Here is a 23,090-nt window from a genome sequence, read left to right on the forward strand (position 1 = left end):
CATTAGAGGCCTTTTTTTACCCAGAGTGGTAGAAGGACTCCCCATGATGATCCTGTTTTGGCTTTTATAGGCCTACAAGAAACGTGGGCAAGGTGGTCTTACAAACTTATTAATATTTGTCATTTTCTGTCAATCAAAGCTTCCATTTGGTTCAACAAGAAACTGTTAATTGGTAATGAATTAATGGATAATGACACTTGAATGTGAAAAAATAGGGTGCTCTGGGATGGGATTGTGAAGCTTTTGAGGTGAGTTTTTCAGTATGATTTTTATGTATCACCTGATCTATGTGTTTTTGGTTTGCTGCCAGAGGACATTCATAGGACAGATATTCACATTCATGATTCATATCAGACGAGAAAAAGATTTTGTGGAAGTTGTGGGTGCATCTGGCCACGACTTCAGGATTTCGCATTATATTAAGACATTGGAAGTCAACTTCATCCTGTTTATTTAAAGAATGGACTGAACTTAAATTGTGGGGTATGAGCGGGTTACTTTTAATGTTGGAAGGAAGGAGATCTTTAATCGGGTGTGGGGACCATTCTTGAATCAGTTAAGGGGAATGGAGGTCGGTGTGGGGTGTGATTGATGTTTGTGGGCACTTTGTCTTTTGTTTTTCTTGTTCTTCCTTTGTGTGTGTGTGTGTGTGTGTGTGTGTGTGTGTGTTTTGCTGTTTGAAAATGTAAAAAAAAAAAAAAAAAATCAGTAGCCTATGTAGGTCTATAGCCTACATCTTCGTTCTCGGTGGAGAACGGGCTTCTCGTGATCGTCCGCGCGGCGAACTGATCATGAAAGTGCTTTACGGACCACTGTACTCGAGAAATCATGAAAGTGATTTACGGGGTCGCTGGACCACTGCACTCGAGTGACACGAGCAAATAGCGAAAATAGAGCTCGAAAGTCCCGCCCCTTAGTTCCGCGTTTCACGGGACCTAAGCTGACCATCTAACAACATGGTAGAGAGTAAATATCTTCTGATCTCAGTCATGATATGCGCTGGGCTACAAATATGCTGTTTAAGAGGCTAGATAAAGATTATTCATGCAGAAGTATCAATGTTTTGTTCCGAGGCCGTCGGCATGAAAAATGTGAAGAAACACAACTTTCTAAAAAGTTTGGGGGTTCGTACGAAAAATTAAGCAAAAATATCAGAAACAACATATATGGAGCTCGTGGCACAACTCAAAGGGGATCGAAATATCATTTTAATACCGCCATTGGATTACATGCTACGATTTTCGGCTAAAAACGCCGTTGAGGTCCCATGAAATCGGGGGAAGTGACGTCACTTTCGAGCTCTATAGGTTATTGGGCAAGGCCGTTGGCCATGGTGCTAAAATTACTGCTGAGCCCAAATCTTGGTTATGATTAAAAGACGCTGCATGGTCTCGGGAGTACGTGGCTCCAACTGAGAGCTCGGACATTACCCGCGCCCGTGAATAGGCCTACTGTGAGAGCTCTGAGCGGACACCCCCATGCCGGTTATTAGGAGAGCGAACGAAACCAAGGAGGCGCGAGGGCGGAATCCTGGATAAAACGATCGAGATGAAGATATGGGGTCATCGGGGCAGATGAAGGGTACGCGCGAGGAAGCGAGTTTGTGACTTGGAGCAGGCGAGCGGGGAATAAATGCGGTGTTGGTAGGCTAATTGAGGGAAATGAGAATCAGGCGGGTGACGTTGATGTGGTTGTTTTCCTGGAGATTGCTCCACTACTTTTGACGGGGAGCCCCATTGCTCCGTCATCAATATAGACAGTGGAGTCAGACCGTATGAAGAGGGCTTGTGTCTGTGTTAGGGGCCGGCCTATGCCAAAAATGCCCAGGCCTTTTTCGTGCAGAAAATAGATGAATGACAGACGAGCGGGGAATAGAGTGCAGGTGTTAATTTAGACTTGTGCATTAAATGTAATGTCTCATTAGTTACATTAAAAAAGACAAAGCAAGTCCTGATAAAGACAGGGAGGGTGCCATCCTCTTGGACCTTAAATTTAGTGATATTGTCCCATTTTTGGAAACAAGCTTATTTTACACCTCTCCTTGAGTTAAATGATTGGGTTTTACCTTTCTCCTGTACTTCCTGCAGTTCCCTGAATATGGCAGTACAAATTTTACCTCCAAGCAAGCAGTTAATATTGAGTCCGATGAGACCAGCTGGCGGCTAACTGGTCTCATAGGACTCAATGTTAACTGCTAGCTTAGAGGTAAAATTTGCACTGCCATACTCAGAGAATGGTTGAAAGTACAAGAAAAAGGTAACATTCAATTATTTAACTCAAGGGGAGGTGTATGAACTTATTTCCAAAAACGGGGTAGTATCACTTTAAGCAGCCTTATGTGGCCCCTGTGAAAGAGGGTGCTGGGGCCCAAACTTTAACCATGCATTTAGTGAATGTGCTGCTGATGCACAACATCCCGGCTGAAACATGGATGTCCGCCCAATGGAGGTCAGATGCTGAGGGTTTTTGGTAGGGCCTATAACATTCACCGCCAAATTGGTCAGGCTCCGGTTGGGTCCCTAGCTGACAAGCTCCAACCGTAACTCAGGCCATTCGTGAAGTCTTTACGAGAAAAACAGAAAAAAAAAATCAACTTTAGATGCTGGATGTTACGTTGCACAACATTGACCTTTGGCGCCTGGAGCTGCATGATGCATTTCAGACTCATGAGATATTGTTATTAAAATGTTGGTATGTTAAATCTGAATGAACACAGTATTTAAGTCTTAGTATTTAAATGCAACTTGCAGTGTTTCATGTTTTTATGTGCCTCAGAGGGCTGAGATTAGGTTTTTATAAGCTGAGGGCAACTTTTCCCAAAAGGTATCATCATTCAGCGGGCATTTTTGCAGGTGCTTTAGGCATCAATGGGTTAAAGGCCCGAAACACCTATGAACTGAATGAGATTAAAACTACGGATGATTCTAGTGATTTAAGTTTACATTGAAGGTGGAAAATTCTGGTGCAATTCCGTCTTTTATGTGGTTCTTTTTTTTTAACGACAGCTCAACACACAGTTCAATTGGGACTCTACGCATCATCCCTCAGGTTAGAGGTCCATCACAGTGGGACAAACATCACTTAAAAGTAGAGTCTGGAGCACACCACAGCTTTTTTTTTTGGAAGTTATTATTATGATGTGTGCAAACACCCGACTAACGTTTCAGTGTTGCTACACTATCTTCACACACACACACGCACGCGCGCACAAACGCACACACACACACACACGTCAGATTTTCCCTAGGGGAGGTCTTTATTGGTCAGCCATGATCTCGGACCAAATTAACAACTCAACAATATTAGAATGTATTACAATAGGAACTAGAATGTATAACAAAATTAGAAGAATTTTGTCCATGGGGGGGATGATGGGCTCAGTCAAGTTACAGAATTGTACACAATCATAAAATATTACTCTTCTTTTTTTAATCATACAAAATACTGCACGTAAAGCAGACCAAACAATCATGTGTTAGTGGAAAAAGGGGGAGAAGAGCAGAAAAAAAAATTGACGAAGCAAACATTTCAGGAAAAAAAAAATCATTTGTGAGCGACAAGCTGCAGCAGAGTGGAGGCGATCTTGTCGAGGCTGGTGGGAGGGTTGATCTCTTCCTCATAGCGGGCCCGAACAGGACGCATGTCACGGTAATGGTCCTCTGGCGGGTACTCATGGTAACCTGGTCGCGGGAAACCATCGCTGTACCTCTCCGGGACGTCTCTTGGCGGCGAACGGTGGTATTCTTAGTGAAAAGACGACAATGAAAATACTTATTAGACTAAAAAGGGACAAATTCATATTGATATTTGATAGTGCTGCAAAACTTTGAACTGCATTGATCACAAAATTTGTAATTAATGTAATTCATCTCATATATCATCAGATCATATTCCAATTATTAGCTCTGAAACCTTTATTAGATGACGCATGTCCAATCAAATTAGTATAATTTCAGTACAGGGTTTCTGCACATTTTGGATCACCAAATATAAAACTTTTTAAGACAAATATAAGACCTCTGATGATAAAATATAAGACCACCGCTCGGGGTGACGCATTGCAATATTGCTAATGTTATTAGTTTGCATTGCTATAATGAAATGTAGGCCTAGTACATAATTATATATAATAAACAATATTATATGACTACTGTGCTTTTATAGTGTAGCCTAGGGTAAACACAGTGTAAGCAGTAGCAAGGTGTAACTGATCTGTAGGCCTACAGACACCATGCATGCATATGGTCAGTTACAGTGAGTCCAATATGTATTTGATCCCTTGCTGATTTTGTTGGTTTGCCTACTAAAAAAGACATGATCAGTCAATAAATGTTATGATAATATGTATTCTAATATGGAGAGACAGAATATCAAAAAGAAAATCCAGAAATTAACTGAAGAGAATATATATTAATTTATTTCCATTTCATCGAGCAAAATAAGTATTTGATCCCCTGCCAACTGATTACAGTTCCGGGCCCACAGACCAGATGGGCACTTCCGATCAACTTGTCATCTGAATTAAAGACACCTGTACATACTAACATGCATAAAAGACACATTGAATCAGTAGAATCAGTCCATAGTATGAGTGAATCCGTCACACTCCAACCTCACCAGCATGGGAAAGACCAAAGAGTGGTCAAATGATGTCAGGGACACGATTTTAGACCTGAACAAAGATTAAATGGACTGCAAACCCACAAGAAAGAGACTGGGTATTAATGACCCAGCTGTTGATGCATTTCTTCCAAAATGCGAGGAATACAAAATGACTATCCATCAGCCTGTCAGGGGTTCTATACAAGATTTGACCTTTTGTAGGGATTTGATAATCATGAGAACAGAAAGAAATCACCCTAGAGCTGTACGGGATGAACTAGGCAATGATATCAAAGCTACTGGGACCAAAATCACTGATAAAACTACTGGTAGCACTTAATGCCACAGAGGTTTAAAATCCTGTAGTGCACACATGGTACCTCTACTTCAGAAGGAACCTGCACAGTCCCACTTGTGGTTTGCCAACAGACATCAGACTGGTTTAGGATATGATAAGGAGGTGCTGTAGTCAGATGAAACCAAAATCAAGCTGTTTGGCATTATCACAATTCAATGTGTTTTGAGAAACAGTACAGCTGTCTATGATCCCAAGAACACCCTCCTCACCATCATGCATGAAAGTGGTATCATTATGGTTTGAGGGTGTTTGTCTGGCCAAGGCACAGGACAACTTCGCATCGTCAATGAATGGATGGAGGGAGACATGTAATGTGCAATCCTGAGTGCAAACGTCCTTCCCTCCACCACTACACTGAAGGGTGGGCCATTTTTGGATCTCCCAACATGACAATAATACACAACATACAGTCAATGCAACAAAGGAGTGGCTCAATAAGAAGCATATTAAAGTCGTGAAGTGGCCTAGACAGTCTCCAAATATTAACCCTATAGTAATTCTATGGAGAGAACTGAACCTCCCATTTGCCAAGCTACAGCCACAAACTATTAATGTTTTAGAGATAATGTGCAAAGAAAAATGTGCAAAAAATATTTTCTACTATATGCGCAAACATTGTCATTAACTAAAAGAAGCATTTAACCTCAGTGCTAGACAACTAGGGCTTTGCCACGAAGCACTTTATCATCTTTAGCTAGAGGGGTCAAATACTTATTGGCCTAAATTAAATACAAATAAATTAAAATATATTATTTTAAGTTATTTTCTGGAATTTCTTTTTGATATTCTGTCTCTCCATGTTTGAATACATATTATCATAAATGTATAGACTGATCATGTCTTTATTAGTGGGCAAACCGGCAAAATCAGCAAGGGATCAAATACATATTGGACTCACTGTAACTGACAACTGGCATTTAATTGAGGGTCCCACGCATGTTTTGACGGCCTATGGAAAAATCAGATGAATGTTCATCAAATGCCTTTAAATGTACACATTAAAAATGGCTCAACAATTAATCATTTCTGATGGATAAATAGTTGAATGCACTTTGCTATTAGGAGAGAGGACACCTGGTGTCAAAAGGGTTAAATGTATGACTTCTTTGAGTGCCGTTCCTCCTCCTCCAGCTCGCTTTATCAGAGACGGGTAGCAGAAGCAAGCGTTCTACTTTGAGCTTAGCCTGTCTGTAGTTTGTTGTTCTCTAGATGGGCGCAAGAAACAGCGCACAACTTGGAAGCGATTTCCAGCATGTCCATAACAAGCATTTAGCGCGTTTGCCGTTGCCCATCTGGTTACCGATTTGGACATTACGCACCTCGCCAGATCATTGGCTTCGTACATATTCTGTTACTCATCCGATTTCGTATTGCCTCGCGCTCACTTCCTCATGCTGCCATCATGTTAACGAAATCATTTTGCATTTGACAGAGGCATCAAATAGCCTGTCACGTATCTAGAGGCGATTTTGAAAGTGTAAGCTATTGTATGAAGGAACAATTATTTTCGAATACGGTCATAATGGACTTTATGAAATGAACCCTTTACATTTAGCAAACGCTTCTACCCAAACGCGAGGGCATGGCTAACATGCTTACGATAGACAACATTATAACGACTGATTAGGCTATGCGTCCTCCCGACACAGTTAACATCAAGCTTCATATTCCGACGTTGCTTTGGATAGCAGCTAACCGTTTTATTTCTTGTCCTCAAGCCACATTACACTGAACGTGCATCAATCTACCCATCTCGATTCACGTTCATATTTTTTCGACCACTTTTTCGACTGTTTCTACTAGAACACGCAAGTAGGCTAGACGCTGCGCCCACAGGTCTGCGGCTGCCCCCCGCTGTGTGGCCAGCGGGCTGCGCTGCGCCACAAACACAGATCCGTTTCCTCTACTTTTCCGCATCTTGATAAGGGACGTATGCCGGTTAAATAAGGTTTATAGCGTCAAAAATAGACCTTTTTTCTTACACTCAAGCTACCCAGATGAAATATAAGACCTCCCACGTAAATATAATACCACACTTCCAAAAATTGGCGAAATATAATGCTTTATAAGACCTTAAAAAACAAATATTAAAAGTAAGACTCTATAAGACTTTTTAAGGATCCGCGGAGACCCTGCAGTAAAAGCCTCACAAACTACACCGACAATTCAATTTCTCTTCCGTATACGTCATACTGCGCATGTGCAGTGTGCAAAGGGAACGGATCGGGCAGGCAGAACCCGTTGGGCACCGACACTATACACACAATTTTGGCTGTGGTAGCGGGAAAATAGCAAACACATCCATGGTTACTGCGAGTACCCCCCAAGAAAACACATACACATACATACACACACACACACACACACACACACACACACACACACACACACACACACACACACACACACACACACACACACACACACACACACAAAAAACCTTACCTCTGTGAAAATCACCCCGTGGGTATTCCTCAATCCTTTCATCAGGCACCGGATGTTCTCTTCTATGCGGAGGCTCGTCACGCTCATAGCGCTCAGGGGTCGCTTGGTGGTGGAAATCGTCACGCCTCATCTCTGCAGGTGGCATTTCTCTTGTCCAGCGACCATAGTCACTACTGGTTGCAGCCCGTTCTGGAACATCCCCCCTTGGCTGACCATAGTCTTCAGACTCCATGGGGGAAATCTGATCCTGAATAATCAAATCGAGGAAAATGGGGGGGAAGTAACATCATGATTCTGGTAGGCCTATACATTTGTTGTACAATATTGTACACAACACATTTTTTAATTATATATATCAAAACGTTCATCAAAATTAGTATTGTCTGGCTTCAGGAATCCCTAAAAAAACGATTTTTACAAAAGCACAGATTATAAGTCCTCACCCCTCTCGTATCCTTTTTGCCAGCCTGAAACTCTTTCAGCAGAGAGCAGAGTTTAGTCTTCAGGAAATTGGCTTCTTCCACACTCTCAATCTGAACACCTTTCTGAAAATGTGCGAAGACAACAAGTGGAAATTATCGAAAATGATATCTGGATGCACACACAGACACATCCCCATGTGATTGCCAAATTCTGCTGACTTACAAGGACGTCAAGAACGTTGCCAGAGTCTGGTGCTCGTTCCTGCTGTCTGTAATCCTCCTTCAAGCGCTCACGTTCAGAATCATGTCTCTGTATGTTGACAAAACAATATTTTTTCAGAAAGTGCGCTAAAGTCCAAACCGGGTGCGAGCAAACAGATCCATACATATTTAGTAGAAAAGCCGCACTCGAGTGTGACTCTTCTATTTATGTTGGTGGGTTAGCATGAAAGACAGACGTCCACGAAGAAGGCTTAGGCCGAAACGTCTGTCCATCACGCTAACCCACTAAAACAAATGCAAGAATCACACGAGAGTGCGGCTTTTCTTCAAAATATGTTGACAAAACAAAACACTACTGTATCAGGGGCAGAAATGCTTATTAACACACAATTGTCAATACACTATGCTCCTGCGCGTTAAATAATTACGTCTAACTGGGTGACAATGGTATAAGGGTACAATAAAACTAATTAAAAACAAAGAACAGTGTGCAATTATAATAGCATTAAAGCTGTTACAAGAAGACAATATACTAACATATGTATAAAATATACACTGCCTGACCAAGAAAAAGTCCCACCACAAAAAAAAAGATCACTCACACTAATGTGTTTTTGGGTCGCCTTCACCTTTGATTCCTGAACATATTTGGTGTTGCTTTATTTTACTTTATTTCCATCTAGTGTTGCATTGAGTTTTCACTAAGATTTTGTATTGACATTTGAATGCTGTGCAAAGCCTTCTCCCACACATCCGAAAGATTCTCAATGAGGTTGAGGTCTGGACTCTAGTGGTGACCAATCCATGTGTGGAAAATGATGGCTTGTGCTCCTTCAGTCACTCTTGCTTGTCTTTAATTGAGCAGTCATGTCAAAATACATCCTTTGGTCAGGTAAAAGATACTAATCTGAGAGGGTTTAAGTGAGTAAAGTGAATGAACTGGAAATTCCACCCATGCATGTTTCCTTTCCTGATGGTATGTGGACATATTCCAAGATGACACTCAGATTTTGAAAACATGGTTCAAGGAGCATGAGACACCCCTTTTATACATGGAATGGCCACCGGTGTCCAGAGCTGAACCACAGTGAGCATTATGAGAGATGCTGGAGGCGGGGTGACCATTTTTTTAAGTGGGGACTTGTTTTTGGCCAGGCAGAGTATAAAACATAATGCTCAATCTTATGGACTTACATAGACATCCTGAACACTGGGAGGATCTTGCTCCATTCTACGATCCCTGTAATCCTCCCTGAAGTGGCCACTTTCATAAGGCCTCTGGATGTTTGCAAGGAGGAAGACAAAAAACTAATATGTATGAACCTGTTTTTTATAATACAGTAATTTAGTTTTAGTTGTTTTGTGACTGTTGATAAGAGGACTTTAGAGGACATAAAAAGATGGTTGTCAATCATGTATTGTAGACTTGCATTACCACTTAAGAGTCCTCGCACACTGAACCAAAAATGTACGTACATGTACTGTATACATATTGTACCCATATTGTCCACTTACGGGGAGATCCACAAAACGTCCAGGGTCTTCCTCTCTTCCATGTTCCCTGAAGTCCTCTCTCAAGCCTGCCCTTTCAGGAACCCTCTTAACATTAGAAAAGAAAAGAAACATATGGACTCAGAATGTTCACAATTCCTTAGAGGACAAATAAAAAAAGAACAATTGGAAATCATCTACATAGACTTGGGTTCATATTAAGATTACGTCTATGTTCCTTGTGCGTTGAACCAATATATAATTGAAATGTATAGTAAGTATTTATGGCTTCATGCATGTAATATACAGTATATGATATGAACATGATGGTACATATTTCCATTGATTGAGCAAAGTACTTCCAATGTACTGAGCGTTCCCATGTCGTCCACTTACAGGGAGATCCATGAAATGGTCAGGATTTTGTTCGGGTCTCCCACGCTCCCTGAAATCCTCCCTCAAGCCCCCACCTTCAGAAGGCCTCTTCAAATTGACAAGAAAAACTAACTTTAGTTGCAGAACATGCAGAACTCCTTGTGTTATTGTACAAAGGGACACACACACACACACACACACACACACACACACACACACACACACACACACACACACACACACACACACACACACACACACATGCTGTTTTTTCCCCCAACAGATTGCAACAACACAAAAAATAAAACGAATAAATAAATGTGCACATTTTAATCTTGACGTACATGCTCATAAGCTTGTTCGACTTTTCCACGTTGTCTAAGGTCTCCCTTTGAAGGGCCACCCCCACGACGCCTCTGCAAATATGAAGGAAAGCACAAATTAATCAAATGGTACTGGGCACACAACAAACTGCCACATCCACAGCCCACTTTATACAGTACATTCCCTCATTGGACTCTGGAGAGGACATGAAAATGGGGGAAAAAAAAGAACATTTTGACATTGGTGAGCCATAAACTCAAGACTGTTTTTCACTGTCTGAACAAAATATAGTCAGTTCTGAAGTCTATAACACGCAGTTCAAAATGGCAAACATGGAGAAGTCAAGAGTGAATACACAGAAATAGATGGGGGTGGTAAATAAAGATGAGAAGAAGAAGGTTGAAATGTTATGAATAACCACCATAAATTCTGGAAATAACCTACTAAAAATCACATACTTCACGTTGAACCTTTAGCCTGTTTCCTGGCATTGCTAACCACTTAACAAATTAGTTAGCATTGCAACCAATTAAGTTGCTAGAATACCTAGAAATGATGTTGTCAAGACACGCACCCCTGATTAGTAGTATTGACACAATTTCCTGTGGATATTAACTTACCCGAGCATGACTGGATGCATCCTGAACAATTTTATCAGAAACAGCCTTTGCTCTTTGACTGCGAGAAAGACAAAAAGGCACACCACAAGTAACTCAACCAAGGCGTAATTTAAAATACCTAGAGGGTGACAATACATTGCTTCCTTCTACATATGCATGCGCATACAAAGAAAACAAGTCCGACAGGCAGACAACAGATTCTCAACATTTTTTCCTCATCTCTGCCGCCTTGTGGACATAAGAGGGAATCACAATTCAGAAACGCGTCACGGACCAATGGACGGCGGACAAAGTCTCTTATAGAGATGCGTGAGACAGATCTAAAAAACAAACACTCCACAAGAGCTTACTTACCATTTTAAAAGTAGATCTATTTCATCCTCTGTGCAATCGCTGAACCTGCTCTTCTTCCGCTTTGCAGGATATGGCTCCTGGAATGTATCTTGTTGCTGAGGGTAATCTGAGTAGGGCCTTCTTCTGTCTTCCTCGGGCCTTGGCGGTAACTCTCCCGCTCGTGGCCAGTCTCTCTGCATTCTAGGTTCGGGCGCTGATCTGCCATAGATGACTACTTTGTGGCCCTCGGGCTCAAAATCGGAGTGCGCCCTCTGCGCACGATCATCCTCAATGTGAGGTTGGAATCTCTCTTCGGAGAACTGTTCACGGCCCACGTAACGGTGATCGGCGTCCATTCTTGGGCGATGATCAGAGGAACCCTCCCTTGAGTAGGAACGACGATCCCTGTCACGGACGTTTTCAACGTAACCCCCGTAAGGATCTTCATTTGCATAACCCTCCGCAGCACTAAGCGGGTGGCGTTCCTCCCGGGGATAAGAAGGCCCCCTCGCCTCTCTCTCTGAATATGGCCACTCATTGGCCAGGTGAGAGGGCTCAACTTCCTGGTGTGGTGCGGCAGGAGGTCTAGAACGGTTGTTGTACTCATAGATGTGTTGACGATGTTCCCCTTTGGGATGGCGTGAATCGGGGTGGTCATCCAAAGGTGGTGGTCTTCTAGGGGGACTATCATTTTCAAAGGGGTCATAGATCTCACTTTCGCGATGCATTTTCCTTGAGAGGTCATCTGGAGGTGGCTGCACCCTTCTATAGTCCCCATCATCTGGGTACGCTTCGGTGACATGGTAAGCTTCAGTGACATGGTGCCTCTCATGACGTCTATCCACAGCCACGGTCACAGAGATGTTTTTCTTCAAAGACATTGAGAACTCCCGCGGAGGGCGGTTGCTGTCTTCCAGATGGTACCGTTCACGGGGATCTTCTTCGCGATACTCGCCGCTAAGTGGGTAAGCATGTGCTGGGTAGTAATTGGCATCATTTTGTTTTGGGGGGAATCCCTGTGGTGGGTCAAACCTCCCCCTGTCCCTGCTTGGACCGGCTTGTGAATGGCCCATGCCCAGTTCATCTCTGGGATTTACAGGTATATTAGGTTTCTGGGGGTCTAACATGTGATAAAAAGAGAAAGTTATTCCATTGATTTAGAAATAAAGTCAGGTAAATCAACAACAATATTTAACATGTGGTAAATTTAAAAGCTCACCATTCCATCTTGTGGTTCTTTGTTTAGGCAATTCCTAAATTTTCAAAACATTGTCATAAGAATTTCAGAATGCAACCATTACATTTATGTTTAATTGAGAAGTAGTCATAAGGCATATTAATAGTTAAACCTACCTTTGGTTTTCCACGTCCCTCTTGTCTTTCTACAATTTCTGCTTTTGCCCTGATCACCGTCCCCTGCTTGCTATTGTTGGTATCATCCCATGTGACCAAATCAGGCCTTCTCATTTCCTGTGGGATGGGGGTGGGGGGATTGGAGTAATCAATACCTCGTTTTCAACAGAGGACATACATACCTTCTCAGTGTTTGTAAACTTGTGAGTGTGCACACAGCCAGGGATTCCAAAATGCTAGGTGTTTAGGTGTTTATCATTGGAAGTCCCATTGGAGCCCTACACAGTGTATGACAAGAACCTGTTGTCTTGTCGGCTGGCTGTTTTATCCACTTGCTCGCACGCTGTACTGTCGGTGACACCGTTTGGAAGAACATACTATTATGTCACTCTGAATTATTTGCCATGCTCCCTAAGAAACGCTATATTGTGTTGCAAACGTGTTGCAACAGCCACTGTTGACAAGGCGGGGTTTCGCAGTCGGAGGCAGCCTCTGATTGTTTGGAAGCTGCAGCCACTCAAACGTTGTTCTCACGTGTAATTGGAGTTAGGGCTGGGCGATATTGAGATAAACAATAATCTCGATTAGTGTCTGCTATATCTCGATATACGATATATATCTCGATATCTAAGGGAAAAAAAACCCACGAAATTCAGCAAAGGTTTTTCTTTTTATTTAAGTGCAAACAGGTCCCGTCCATTTTGGGATTCCTGGCTGCGTGTGCATTCAGGTATTATCCTGATTTTCCCAACTTGTTAAATGCTTACCACAAACTTTTGTCGATGTTTTCTTCCCACCACATGGCTGGCCATCCCGGGCGGGTCCGTTTCTAAATTACACTGCTTGCACTTGTATTTCACACGGGGGGTGCCATTAGCCTGCATTAGCTCTTCGGTCTGCTCAATTGAGCTCAGACCTGCAAAGGAAAAAGAAAAATTTTCGGTATACACATCTTGTCAAGCAACATACAGTATGGTGTAATGTGTTCACTTCTTAGCCAAGGTCAGTCAAAGTTACCAATGATTGGCTCATCCAGGTTCAGGTAATCCAAGTAGTCCATGAAGCCTTTCCATACTGGCATAGCTGGAGCTGAAAGTGACAGAACGGCAAAGTAAAACATGTGTCAGACTGTCCTTTCCATCCTTGCTTTGGGTGAGTAGAAACTACAGTATGCAATTTCTTAAAACTCCCTTGACATTACCACCCTAAAGCTTTCAAGCAAGATTTACCAACATGACCCAATATGATTTTGAGCAAGCCTTTTAAAACAGGTTTTATAAAATAACCAATATCTTCCCCAAATCCACTAGTAGATAACCAATCTTTCGTTGAATATTGACCATAGGTCAAAAAGCACACCAAATGTAACTGAATATTGCACAGTACATCTAGTGTCATCACTGTGTTGGTTTATTCCATGTTTCATTCATTGTCCAGTATTCTTCTGACAGAAATGACAGTTGTTTCTAGTGTTGTCGCTAGGTTGTAGATAATAAGACCTTACAGGAATGCATGATGCTTTGCAACTTTTACACAACTTCAGTCAGTTGCAATTTAAACAGATCAGCTCTCCTGCACTGTAATTTGCAACTAGGCCTACCAGAGGTTGACAGGTAATACTTATCCTCTGCGTGTATATGTTAATCATAGCCTAATTCCAATTAAGTGACAAAAAAGTAAACATTGCAAATATGTACAGCAATTTTCTTTTCCAAATGCAATATCATTGCAACAACTTTAAACTGTGACATTTTTTTAAGAAAGGGTACAGCAAAATCAGCCGCAACAATCACAAAAATGTATCGCAAAATCCTGGTGGGACTGGATAATGAAAAAGGGCACCGTTTTGAGATCAGAGCTAATATGCAGCACTGCTTAACCATTAAAAAACTTCTGGTGGCAGCACAGAGGTACTGTTATGCTGTAGACCAATGATTTTGTCGCTTGAAAGACAAAAATGAATGCCAGTTGACTGAAAAGTTGATAAGTCACCAAAGGCAGCTAACAGTGACTAAATCTAAGTGACAAACTTGCTGAATTGTCAACAATATCACCTTCAGACGAGAGTATGCACCGCCTTTTTGACACTATCTGTTGGCAAACAATGAGTTCTTGCACAGCAGCACATAGCAATTCACAACAGGAACCCTTCGGTCTCCCGTCACTGAATCCCAGAAAGAATGGATGGAAATAAGCTGCCGGTAGGACCATGCTGAGGGCATCTGACTGGCAGAGGCTTCCAGAAAACGTTATTTGCCATTGGCAATACGTGCTTTTCCACACAGCTGAATGTTTGCTGCCGGTTCATCTTGCAGAAAGTTCCTTTGAAAAGTTGTGGAGGCAAGGGGAGTTGAGCTGCCCTGCTAGGACTCAAACCGGGGTCTGACTGCTACACCAAAGTGACTCATTGGCGTGACTGCGCGCATCTACAATCATAGTGATGGTAACTCCATCACAAGTTGGTTTAGTTGACAAATGTACATATTGTACACAACAATTTAATATTGGTCTAGGAAGATAGAATAATACAACTGCATGAAGGCCCTGGGACGACGCCTTCAATTTGAAGTCCACGTGATTGCGTGCCCTTTTGATCGTCATCAATTTGAAGTCCATGTGACCGCGTGCCTTTTTGATTTTCATGTAGGTTCCTCGTTCTATACTGGATCACATATGGTTGATTGGTCTATCGTGGCGTAGTGCATTTCTCCTTCTACTTTCATTAACGTGACGATACAAACTCTAGCGCTTTCTTTCTTCATCTGCATACAGTTATTCTCCGAGTCCATTTTGCATAGCTAGCCAACATGGTTTGTAATCACACACAAAATATGTTGGTAGACCCATCTTCAATAATAGCTCCAGCAATCAGTTTAAGGCGATTTAATTACCAAGGGCCTCAAAAACTGTTCGAAATGAATGGGAGACAATGTTGAAGCAAATGTGGAGTACTTGGTGATTAAGTCAACATGTACACCACTCATCTTCATTGTCTGGACAAAGGGTGGAACATTTCCCTTGAGATGAAGAGGAGAGGGGACATTCATTCAGGGAATCCAGCAGGTTCTTTCGATGGATAGTTACTTACATGCATCGCTTAGAATTGCCTGATTGGCTTATCCACATGAAACCCGTCTATGCATAGTTCAGGAAATAAAAAAAACGAGCCCCTGTGAATACAGGATATGATTGAAAAAAATCGCCCACCATAAAAATCTTTTCAGGGCTGTGTCTGGAAGAAGTAAAAGGAAGAAAGGAAAATGTACAAAGCATTTCGGGTGTGCAGAGTTGTTAATGGTGGCAATTGAAAAAAAAAATCTGAAATTCTTGATTAATCAGGAAACTCATGTGCTTTTCTCAGCATCAGTAGGAGTGGCGAATGCAGTGCACTGGGCAGTCATGGGTGAGCGGTTAGGGCGTCAGACTTGCATCTCAGAGGTTGCCGGTTCGACTCCCGACCCGCCAGGTTGGTGGGGGGAGTAATCAACCAGTGCTCTCCCCCATCCTCCTCCATGACTGAGGTACCCTGAGCATGGTACCGTCCCACCGCACTGCTCCCCATGGGGCGCCACTGAGGGCTGCCCCCTTGCACGGGTGAGGCATAAATGCAATTTCGTTGTGTGCAGTGTGCACTTGTGTGCTGTGGAGTGCTGTGTCACAATGACAATGGGAGTTGGAGTTTCCCAATGAGCTTTCGCTTTCACTTCACTTTCACACAGGCAACAACATTTTACTTTCATTCGGATGGAATCTTCCTGGATGCTTCCATACCGGTTCGAAACTAGGTCATGGCTACTGGTTGATCACGGAGTCTTTCGGAAATGTGATTTGGGATTTTGTTGATCAGGGAAATCTGGCCAAACAGGCCATTTAGTTCTTCTAAGCTTCAGTCGTGGTACCCGATAAAAAAATGAGACTTCATCAGGGATTAAGATATATATTACACCGGTATCTAGAGGATACACGGTCATTGTACTTTTATCATGACGGCATAAGTAAGCAAGCTACAATTGGTGGGGGTACAGTTCCCACACATTCATCATCATTATGAAGATGCTTGATTATTTGTGGCTTTGCCCAGTAGAATTCACCACTTTATCCACAGTTAGAAGGGCGGCTGTATTCATATTTGGGTAGCAGTTGATAATGCTAAATCATTCAGAAGGGCTGTGGGCAGCCTAACTTGAACAGGCAGACCGAAAATGCTGTGGGAGCGTGGCAAACCATGAAATGGGAAGAGTTAGCTGGCGTGGTAATGCGAGGTTTCACATTACCAAACACTCGTGTTGTCAAGAGGGGCAAGATGCTAAGCAGCCAACCACGTGAGTTCCTTTTTTGAGTGACAGCAGTTTCCAAAATAGTGCGCAGCCAGGGGTGTATACAAACATGCAACCCATGTATAAGGTCGATAGAGGGATTTGATGGACGCATGTTAGCCCACCGTTGAGAAGTGAATTACTTTGCAAGGTCTTTGTCCTCGAACTTCTGCAGGCTTGTGCATTTCCATTTTATCTTGTCATCAACATACACACTTTCATTACTTGCACGTCCTCTTCAACCTTGAAAGCGTCTGCCCTTATGTAGGACCTTAAAACCCTTCATAGCATTCATGGAACTAAAGCTGTTCCAAATTTCTTTCCAGAGGCAAAAAAGAGGCACTCGATGCAAATGTGCCTCTGATGGAAAAGGAAATTGAAAGTCCTTTCTGAACAAGACCATCTGTGCAGCAAAGTTTAAAGTGCCAAAAGGCTCATATTCAAGACAGCATCATTACTGCTCATTTTCACACGTCATGTGCAGGGTTTTCCAAGTTCTCCTGAACACAATGATTACAATATATGTGTATTTTTGAAAGCATTTCTACTGGCACACACTTTAAAGCCTACACATTTGACTTACCTGAAGTGAAATACTGTGTGAAACTGATTTTGAGTGAAACTAACAGGACTAAAATAAATAGGGAAGAAAAATGCCAAGTGGATTGGCATGATGTTACCACTTACCCTGACCATTTGCTGCTTCCTCTCTCTTCATATCAAAATAGAGGGGGAGACATTGATGAATTAGTCATTTCATATAATACACAGTATTACATAAATGTATCAAAATCCATCACTTGCTTATACCAATGCCACGGTGCTGTGACATCAGCTAGCAACACACAAAGACTTATCTGTAACAGAAATGCAATAAAAGTGTGAAAAAAGCCATCAAACAGTTACGCATCTTGAAAATTCGCTATGACAATTACATGTAGCCAAGCGAGTAATCTCAGTTCTCCTTATATACAAGAGCATGATCCATATACTACTCCATTATCGCTGACGGCTTTCCTGCAATCTTCATCCCCTTTTAAATGGGGAGGCAATACATACAGTGTAGGCACCTTTTCCCCGTGACAGAATTTTCAAAGCTACAACTGACAAAGCAGCATGGAAAGTAATTGGCTGCACGTTGGATGAAGACCTTCATGGGAACTTCAAAAGTGAAGAATCAAAGGAGTGGAAGTAAGAATCAAATGCTGAATATAGTTCACAGCAATTCAAATTTCTCAAAGAAAGCCAAGTGATCATTTCACAAGATGCTGCAATTTATGTCTGCATTTATCGTTGACAAAGAGGTCAATGTTGATGTCCTAATGCAATCAAAATGATGTTTTCAAAGTGGCCATTTTGTCCCAAGAGATCACTTGCATTAAAAAGTGCACAAAATGCACAAAAAGTATGCTATTTCTGCTCAAAGTTTGAACTAAAGCAGAACATTTACAAAAGTTAATCCTGATGATATCTGATGGCAACAGATACCTGATATAAACTTCCAATGGCCTTGACTTCAAGGTCTTAACAGGTGTGAAAACCCCACACTGCATTGTCGTTTCAACACCGCAGAACACTGGGATGAAAAACAACATGTTGACCTGAATGAAACAACATGTCGACCTTCGTACTTGATGAGGACATGATTGATATATTTCAGAACCAAGAAGAATGCTAGTGTGAAATCTAGCAAAATGAAAACAGAAAGTCGACCCAAATAACCAGAACGCGTGTTGGGACTTCACTGGAGGCGATCGACATTTCAAACTCAAGAAGAGTGCTAGTCTGAAATCTAGCAATTTGCTAGCCAGGCCGCGCCCTCCTAGTGACGCAACAACTTCAGCGTTGCAACTAGTCAGGTCAAGAGCAATGCAAGTACTTTCTGAGTTCCGTAAATACGGGAACTCCTTTCACTTTGTCAGGAAGCAAGCAACCATACGCAAACCAAGGGAGGCAGGTCAACCATGCCGTTTGGGAAATGTTAATTGTTATGCTCTTGGTCAGACCAAGTATCGAAGAGATTTGAACGTCGATGATAAATCAGGCTAGCAATCTGCATGACTGCAGGACGAGCACAGGGAAGGACTACACTTACACAAAAGTGCTGCTACGCTGGTGTCATTCGCTATAGGCAAGATCACCAGCAGCCTGGGGTCAAGACCCCGAAGACCCCAGAACCTTGGACTACAACTGTAAATGCGTAACGATTCAGACTCCAGGCTCCGAGTTTGGAGTGCCAAATCAATGCTGATGTGTTAAGGTAGTGGTTCATTTATGTGCTTAATTGGCAACGGTGAACTGGTTACCATTACGTAAACTTTTTTTTTTAAATATATTTTTTGGTCCTTTCAGACCTCACCATGGACTGGACAGCACAAGAGGCAGACAGGAAGCGAACGAGGAGAGAGACGGGGAGGGGTCGGCAAAGGACCCGGGCCGGGAACCGAACTCGGGCCAGCCGCACGGCAGACGAGTGCCCCACCGGTTAGCCACGGCAGGGCCTACATGTTAATTGCGTGCACACCCTAAACCTCAAGACCATCTGTGTCAGAGTAGAATGATTTCAAGTGGACGCGCGCTACCATGTCAACTGAGAGCAAAGCTGTTACCTCAGTTGAAATCTTGAAGCATCAAGAAATGGGTATGCGGAGAAATACAAACACAGAAGATTCATAGATAGTACTGGGTAGTGTAGAAAAAAGGGCAAAGCACATGAACAATGAATGAATGATGAAACTGTGCCATCATGCTTGAGCATCCAAGTCATCTAAGAAAGACAGACAAATGTGCTGGCCAATCGAAGATAGCAGCATGAAGATTAATTAGGGTCAAAGTCAAGGCCCACGTAACCATTGAGAAAGATTGGTATCCGACAATGGAACAGCACGATGTTGACTAAAGTGAATTCTCTACTACCATAGATCTTCCAACAATATTTTTCCTAACCACCAAGTTAATTTCTTGAAAACAAGTAGAAATGTGTTAACTCCTCCTGTAAAAGTTGTAATAATTAAAAACATTCTACATCTTCTATTAATGATATGCTGTATTTAAAATACACAATGTGTTCTTTCACACCAATGCTTTAAGTGTTATACAATCATGAGCAAAATCAAAGTTTAAAGGGGAAATCCGGTGTGAAATTACCTAAATAAGGTTAAACCATGATGCTGAGTGTTACTTCCAATATTCTTTATTTATCCTCCTTTTTTTTGTCACTCCTCCATCGAAGCTCCACCCCTCTGTAGTTGCACAAATATATTGGTGGCGGTAATGCAACCTTCCGTATGCCAACCGACAAATAAATCACAAGATGATGATGATGCTGAGCGCTAACCTTCTCCACATACCTCACCTCCATACGTCCCCTGTAGGGGTGGTACGGTTCACAAAATTCACGGTTCGGTTCATATCGCGGTGTCAAGGTCACGGTTTTCGGTTCTCTACGGCAGTGTTTCCCAACCAGGGGTACGTGTACCACTAGGGGTACGCGAGCACACTTCAGGGGGTACTTGGGAAAATGAAAAAATGTATGGAGCATAGTCACATTGGGATATAAAGCATGAGTGAGGGGGTACTCATGGTATGACAAAAAGGCTTAGGGGGTACACGTGACAAAAAAGGTTGGGAAACACTGCTCTACGGTTCTTTTTTTTTAGTTCAGGATAAATGGTGCACTGGCTAATAGAATCGGACTTATCACTAAATATCCTACATATGGTTTGTATGGCTTATAATGTGAAAATGGTATGATTTCAATTGTGTCATCCTCTGATTTGGTCTTATACGCTAATGCTTTAATCAGAGAGACTGAATAAGATACTCCTAGAATCTCTGTTTTACATATTTTTCTGGGCAGTACATGAATTGCGGTTTGCGATGGATTGCACGGTTCGGTTCGCTATGTGTGTGAATTGTACGGTTTCGGGTTTTCGGTGCGGTTTGTGCCATCCCTAGTCCCCTGCATTCAAAATTTCAGCGCTAGTTAGCCCATGCTAAAGTTGGACTTCTGTTGTGATTCTGTCGGCACCAAAGTAGCTATCATTATCTCTGTTTTCCATCCATTTCCGGGCTCAAAGTTACTTACCTCATTCCGTAGAGTCGCAGGGTTGTTGACATGTAAACCGAGGCATAGAGAACTTTGATAGTGCACAGTTACAGTAGTTTAGAAAGTGGGTCATTTTTACAGGCTGCGCCACAGCCAGTTTAAAAACAGCTTTTCCACTCACCACATTTCCGGGTGGTACTGCACTCTATGGGTGCCAACAGAGGAGTGCAGACTCCATTCGGAATGAATGGGCTGCGCTCCCTCGACAGCGCCCCTAGGTGAACTGCAGGCATGGATTGCCAGAGTGTGACGCAGCCTGTAAAAATGACACTGTTTCTAAACTAACTCTGCACTATCAAAGTTCTCTATACCTCAATTTACACGTCAACAACCCTACGACTCTATGTGAAGTATTGAATGTAACTTTGAGCCTCGTAAATGGATGGAAAATAGAGATAATGAGGTAACACTTTACTTTACGGATCGCTAATAAGGTGGTAATTTCATGTTAATTTCATAGTTATTTCAGGGTAATAACTGTTTGTTTTTAGTAACAACAGCAAAATAACCATACAGTTTCCAGTGCATTGTGGTGACACCCTGATGACTCGCAGCACGTTGACACTTTGTTGACACACACACACACACACACACACACACACACACACACACACACACACACACACACACACACACACACACACACACACACTGCACTGGAAACTGTATGGTTATTTTGCTGTTGTTACTAAAACAATCAGTTATTATCCTGAAATAACTATGAAATTAACACGAAATTACCACCTTATTAGCGATCCGTAAAGTAAAGTGTTACCGATAATGATGGCTACCTCGGTGCCGACAGAGTCACAACAGAAGCCCAATTTTAGCATAATTCTGAATGCAGGGGACGTATGGAGGTGAGGTATGTGGAAAAGGTTAGCCATCAGCATCATGGTTTAACAGTATTTGAGCCATTTCACACCGCATTTTTCCTTTAACACAAAAAATGCATACTAACCAATCTGAAATGCTTTCTGAACAATGGTTGTCAGTGTTATCTGTGCACATTTCCTTAAAGGTGCACTGTGATATTTGTAGTAGCCAATTTCCAGAACTCAAGCTACCCCGTTAAGAAATGTTGAGCCACCACCATCAAATTCTAAAGATCATTTATGACTGGGAAAAACTAGGCCTTCAACACATTTGGCTTAGACTACTGCTGACTGCATTCAAATAAATAAAAACAAAACATGGGAACTCCGGATGAGTACTTGTGAGTTTTGCAAAGGCCTACCTTCAAATGTTGAATTGTAGTCAGGTGAATCCTGTACTGGGTATCACCCCTGATGCTCTTGTTGCAGAACTGAAGGAACGAATAACACCTTTGTTAACTTTGACATAGAACTTACATAGGTCTAGACTACCATGAAGTTAAATTGTGGCCTACTATGCTCAATCTACATGCAGGTCCTTAAATACTTGGAAGTCTTCATTGGACTTACACGACATTGAATGAAACCATTGTCAGGGTCGTCCTCGTATTCAGTTGTTATGATGTCAGCCATTTTCCCCCACCTGCAGATAAATAAACCAAGCATGTTGGCCTTCTATTACAATGTCGAGCAAAATTGTATTGGGTAATATATACACTATTGATCATCATTCTGGATACATCCTTTTTTTATGTCAGAAATGTCGTACAACATCTAACAACTCACTTCAGGAACCCAGCTTACCAGCCTGTAAACTGACTAGCCGACTAGCAAAACAGTTCACCTACCTCTGCTGATTTCGATCAGTGGTTGCTATTGAAGCTCTCCACCAGCGCCAGTCAAATCACAAAATGTCCCTCTGTTTTTGCACTTAGCGCTATGTTATTTTACATCAACAACAATAATTTTCAATAGAACTAGCGGTGTAAATATTCACGTTAGCGTCCTGGCAGTCTCGAGTATCCAACCGGATGGGAAAACCAGAGCGGTTCTAACAAAACTAGAAAAGTAGCTCGTGTTGTGATCGCGCCCTACTGGCCTGGAGGACTCTGTGCAATTTTGACAAACGATACTAGCTTGAATAATGCAACATTATTGTGGTCTGTTCAATTCAATTAATTTAGCACAATTTACTCTGTATACATGCTAGCAAATGACACTCCTCCCTTAAGTTGACGAATGCAGT

General features: G+C 42.2%; 1 protein-coding gene across 2 annotated transcripts; it reads right to left on the reverse strand.

Moving 5' to 3' along the window:
- Positions 1-3,232: 3,232 nt before the first annotated feature.
- On the reverse strand, positions 3,233-22,879 carry si:ch211-13c6.2 (uncharacterized protein LOC100000125 homolog). 2 transcript variants are annotated; one of them, XM_063185907.1, is made up of 18 exons: positions 22,693-22,879; positions 22,415-22,487; positions 22,207-22,275; positions 17,549-17,573; positions 13,563-13,634; positions 13,313-13,461; positions 12,546-12,662; positions 12,412-12,445; positions 11,214-12,312; positions 10,860-10,917; positions 10,260-10,331; positions 9,937-10,023; positions 9,565-9,648; positions 9,244-9,327; positions 8,051-8,137; positions 7,849-7,950; positions 7,406-7,652; positions 3,233-3,743 (listed from the first exon to the last, which is right to left on the reverse strand). In XM_063185907.1, the coding sequence occupies exons 2-18, from the start codon at positions 22,475-22,477 to the stop codon at positions 3,544-3,546; spliced, it is 2,649 nt and encodes an 882-aa protein (XP_063041977.1). In that variant the 5' UTR covers positions 22,478-22,487; positions 22,693-22,879; the 3' UTR covers positions 3,233-3,543. The 2 variants fall into 2 exon arrangements, with proteins under 2 accessions (XP_063041977.1, XP_063041978.1); XM_063185908.1 differs by lacking the exons at positions 17,549-17,573; positions 22,693-22,879 and having other exon boundaries at positions 22,415-22,435.
- Between the last annotated feature and the right edge of the window lie 211 nt (positions 22,880-23,090).

Source organism: Engraulis encrasicolus, chromosome 20 (genome assembly GCF_034702125.1).
Source record: "Engraulis encrasicolus isolate BLACKSEA-1 chromosome 20, IST_EnEncr_1.0, whole genome shotgun sequence".
NCBI lineage: Eukaryota > Metazoa > Chordata > Actinopteri > Clupeiformes > Engraulidae > Engraulis > Engraulis encrasicolus.

Excerpts from the sequence above, each read along its gene's own strand:
- si:ch211-13c6.2 (XM_063185907.1), bottom strand. The coding sequence starts at position 22,477 with ATGGCTGACATCATAACAACTGAATACGAGGACGACCCTGACAATGGT. Across the intron at positions 13,462-13,562 it reads CCTGGATGAGCCAATCATTG|GTCTGAGCTCAATTGAGCAG; the intron begins GTAACTTTGACT and ends TTTCCTTTGCAG. Across the intron at positions 3,744-7,405 it reads ACGGGGTGATTTTCACAGAG|AATACCACCGTTCGCCGCCA; the intron begins GTAAGGTTTTTT and ends CTTTTCACTAAG.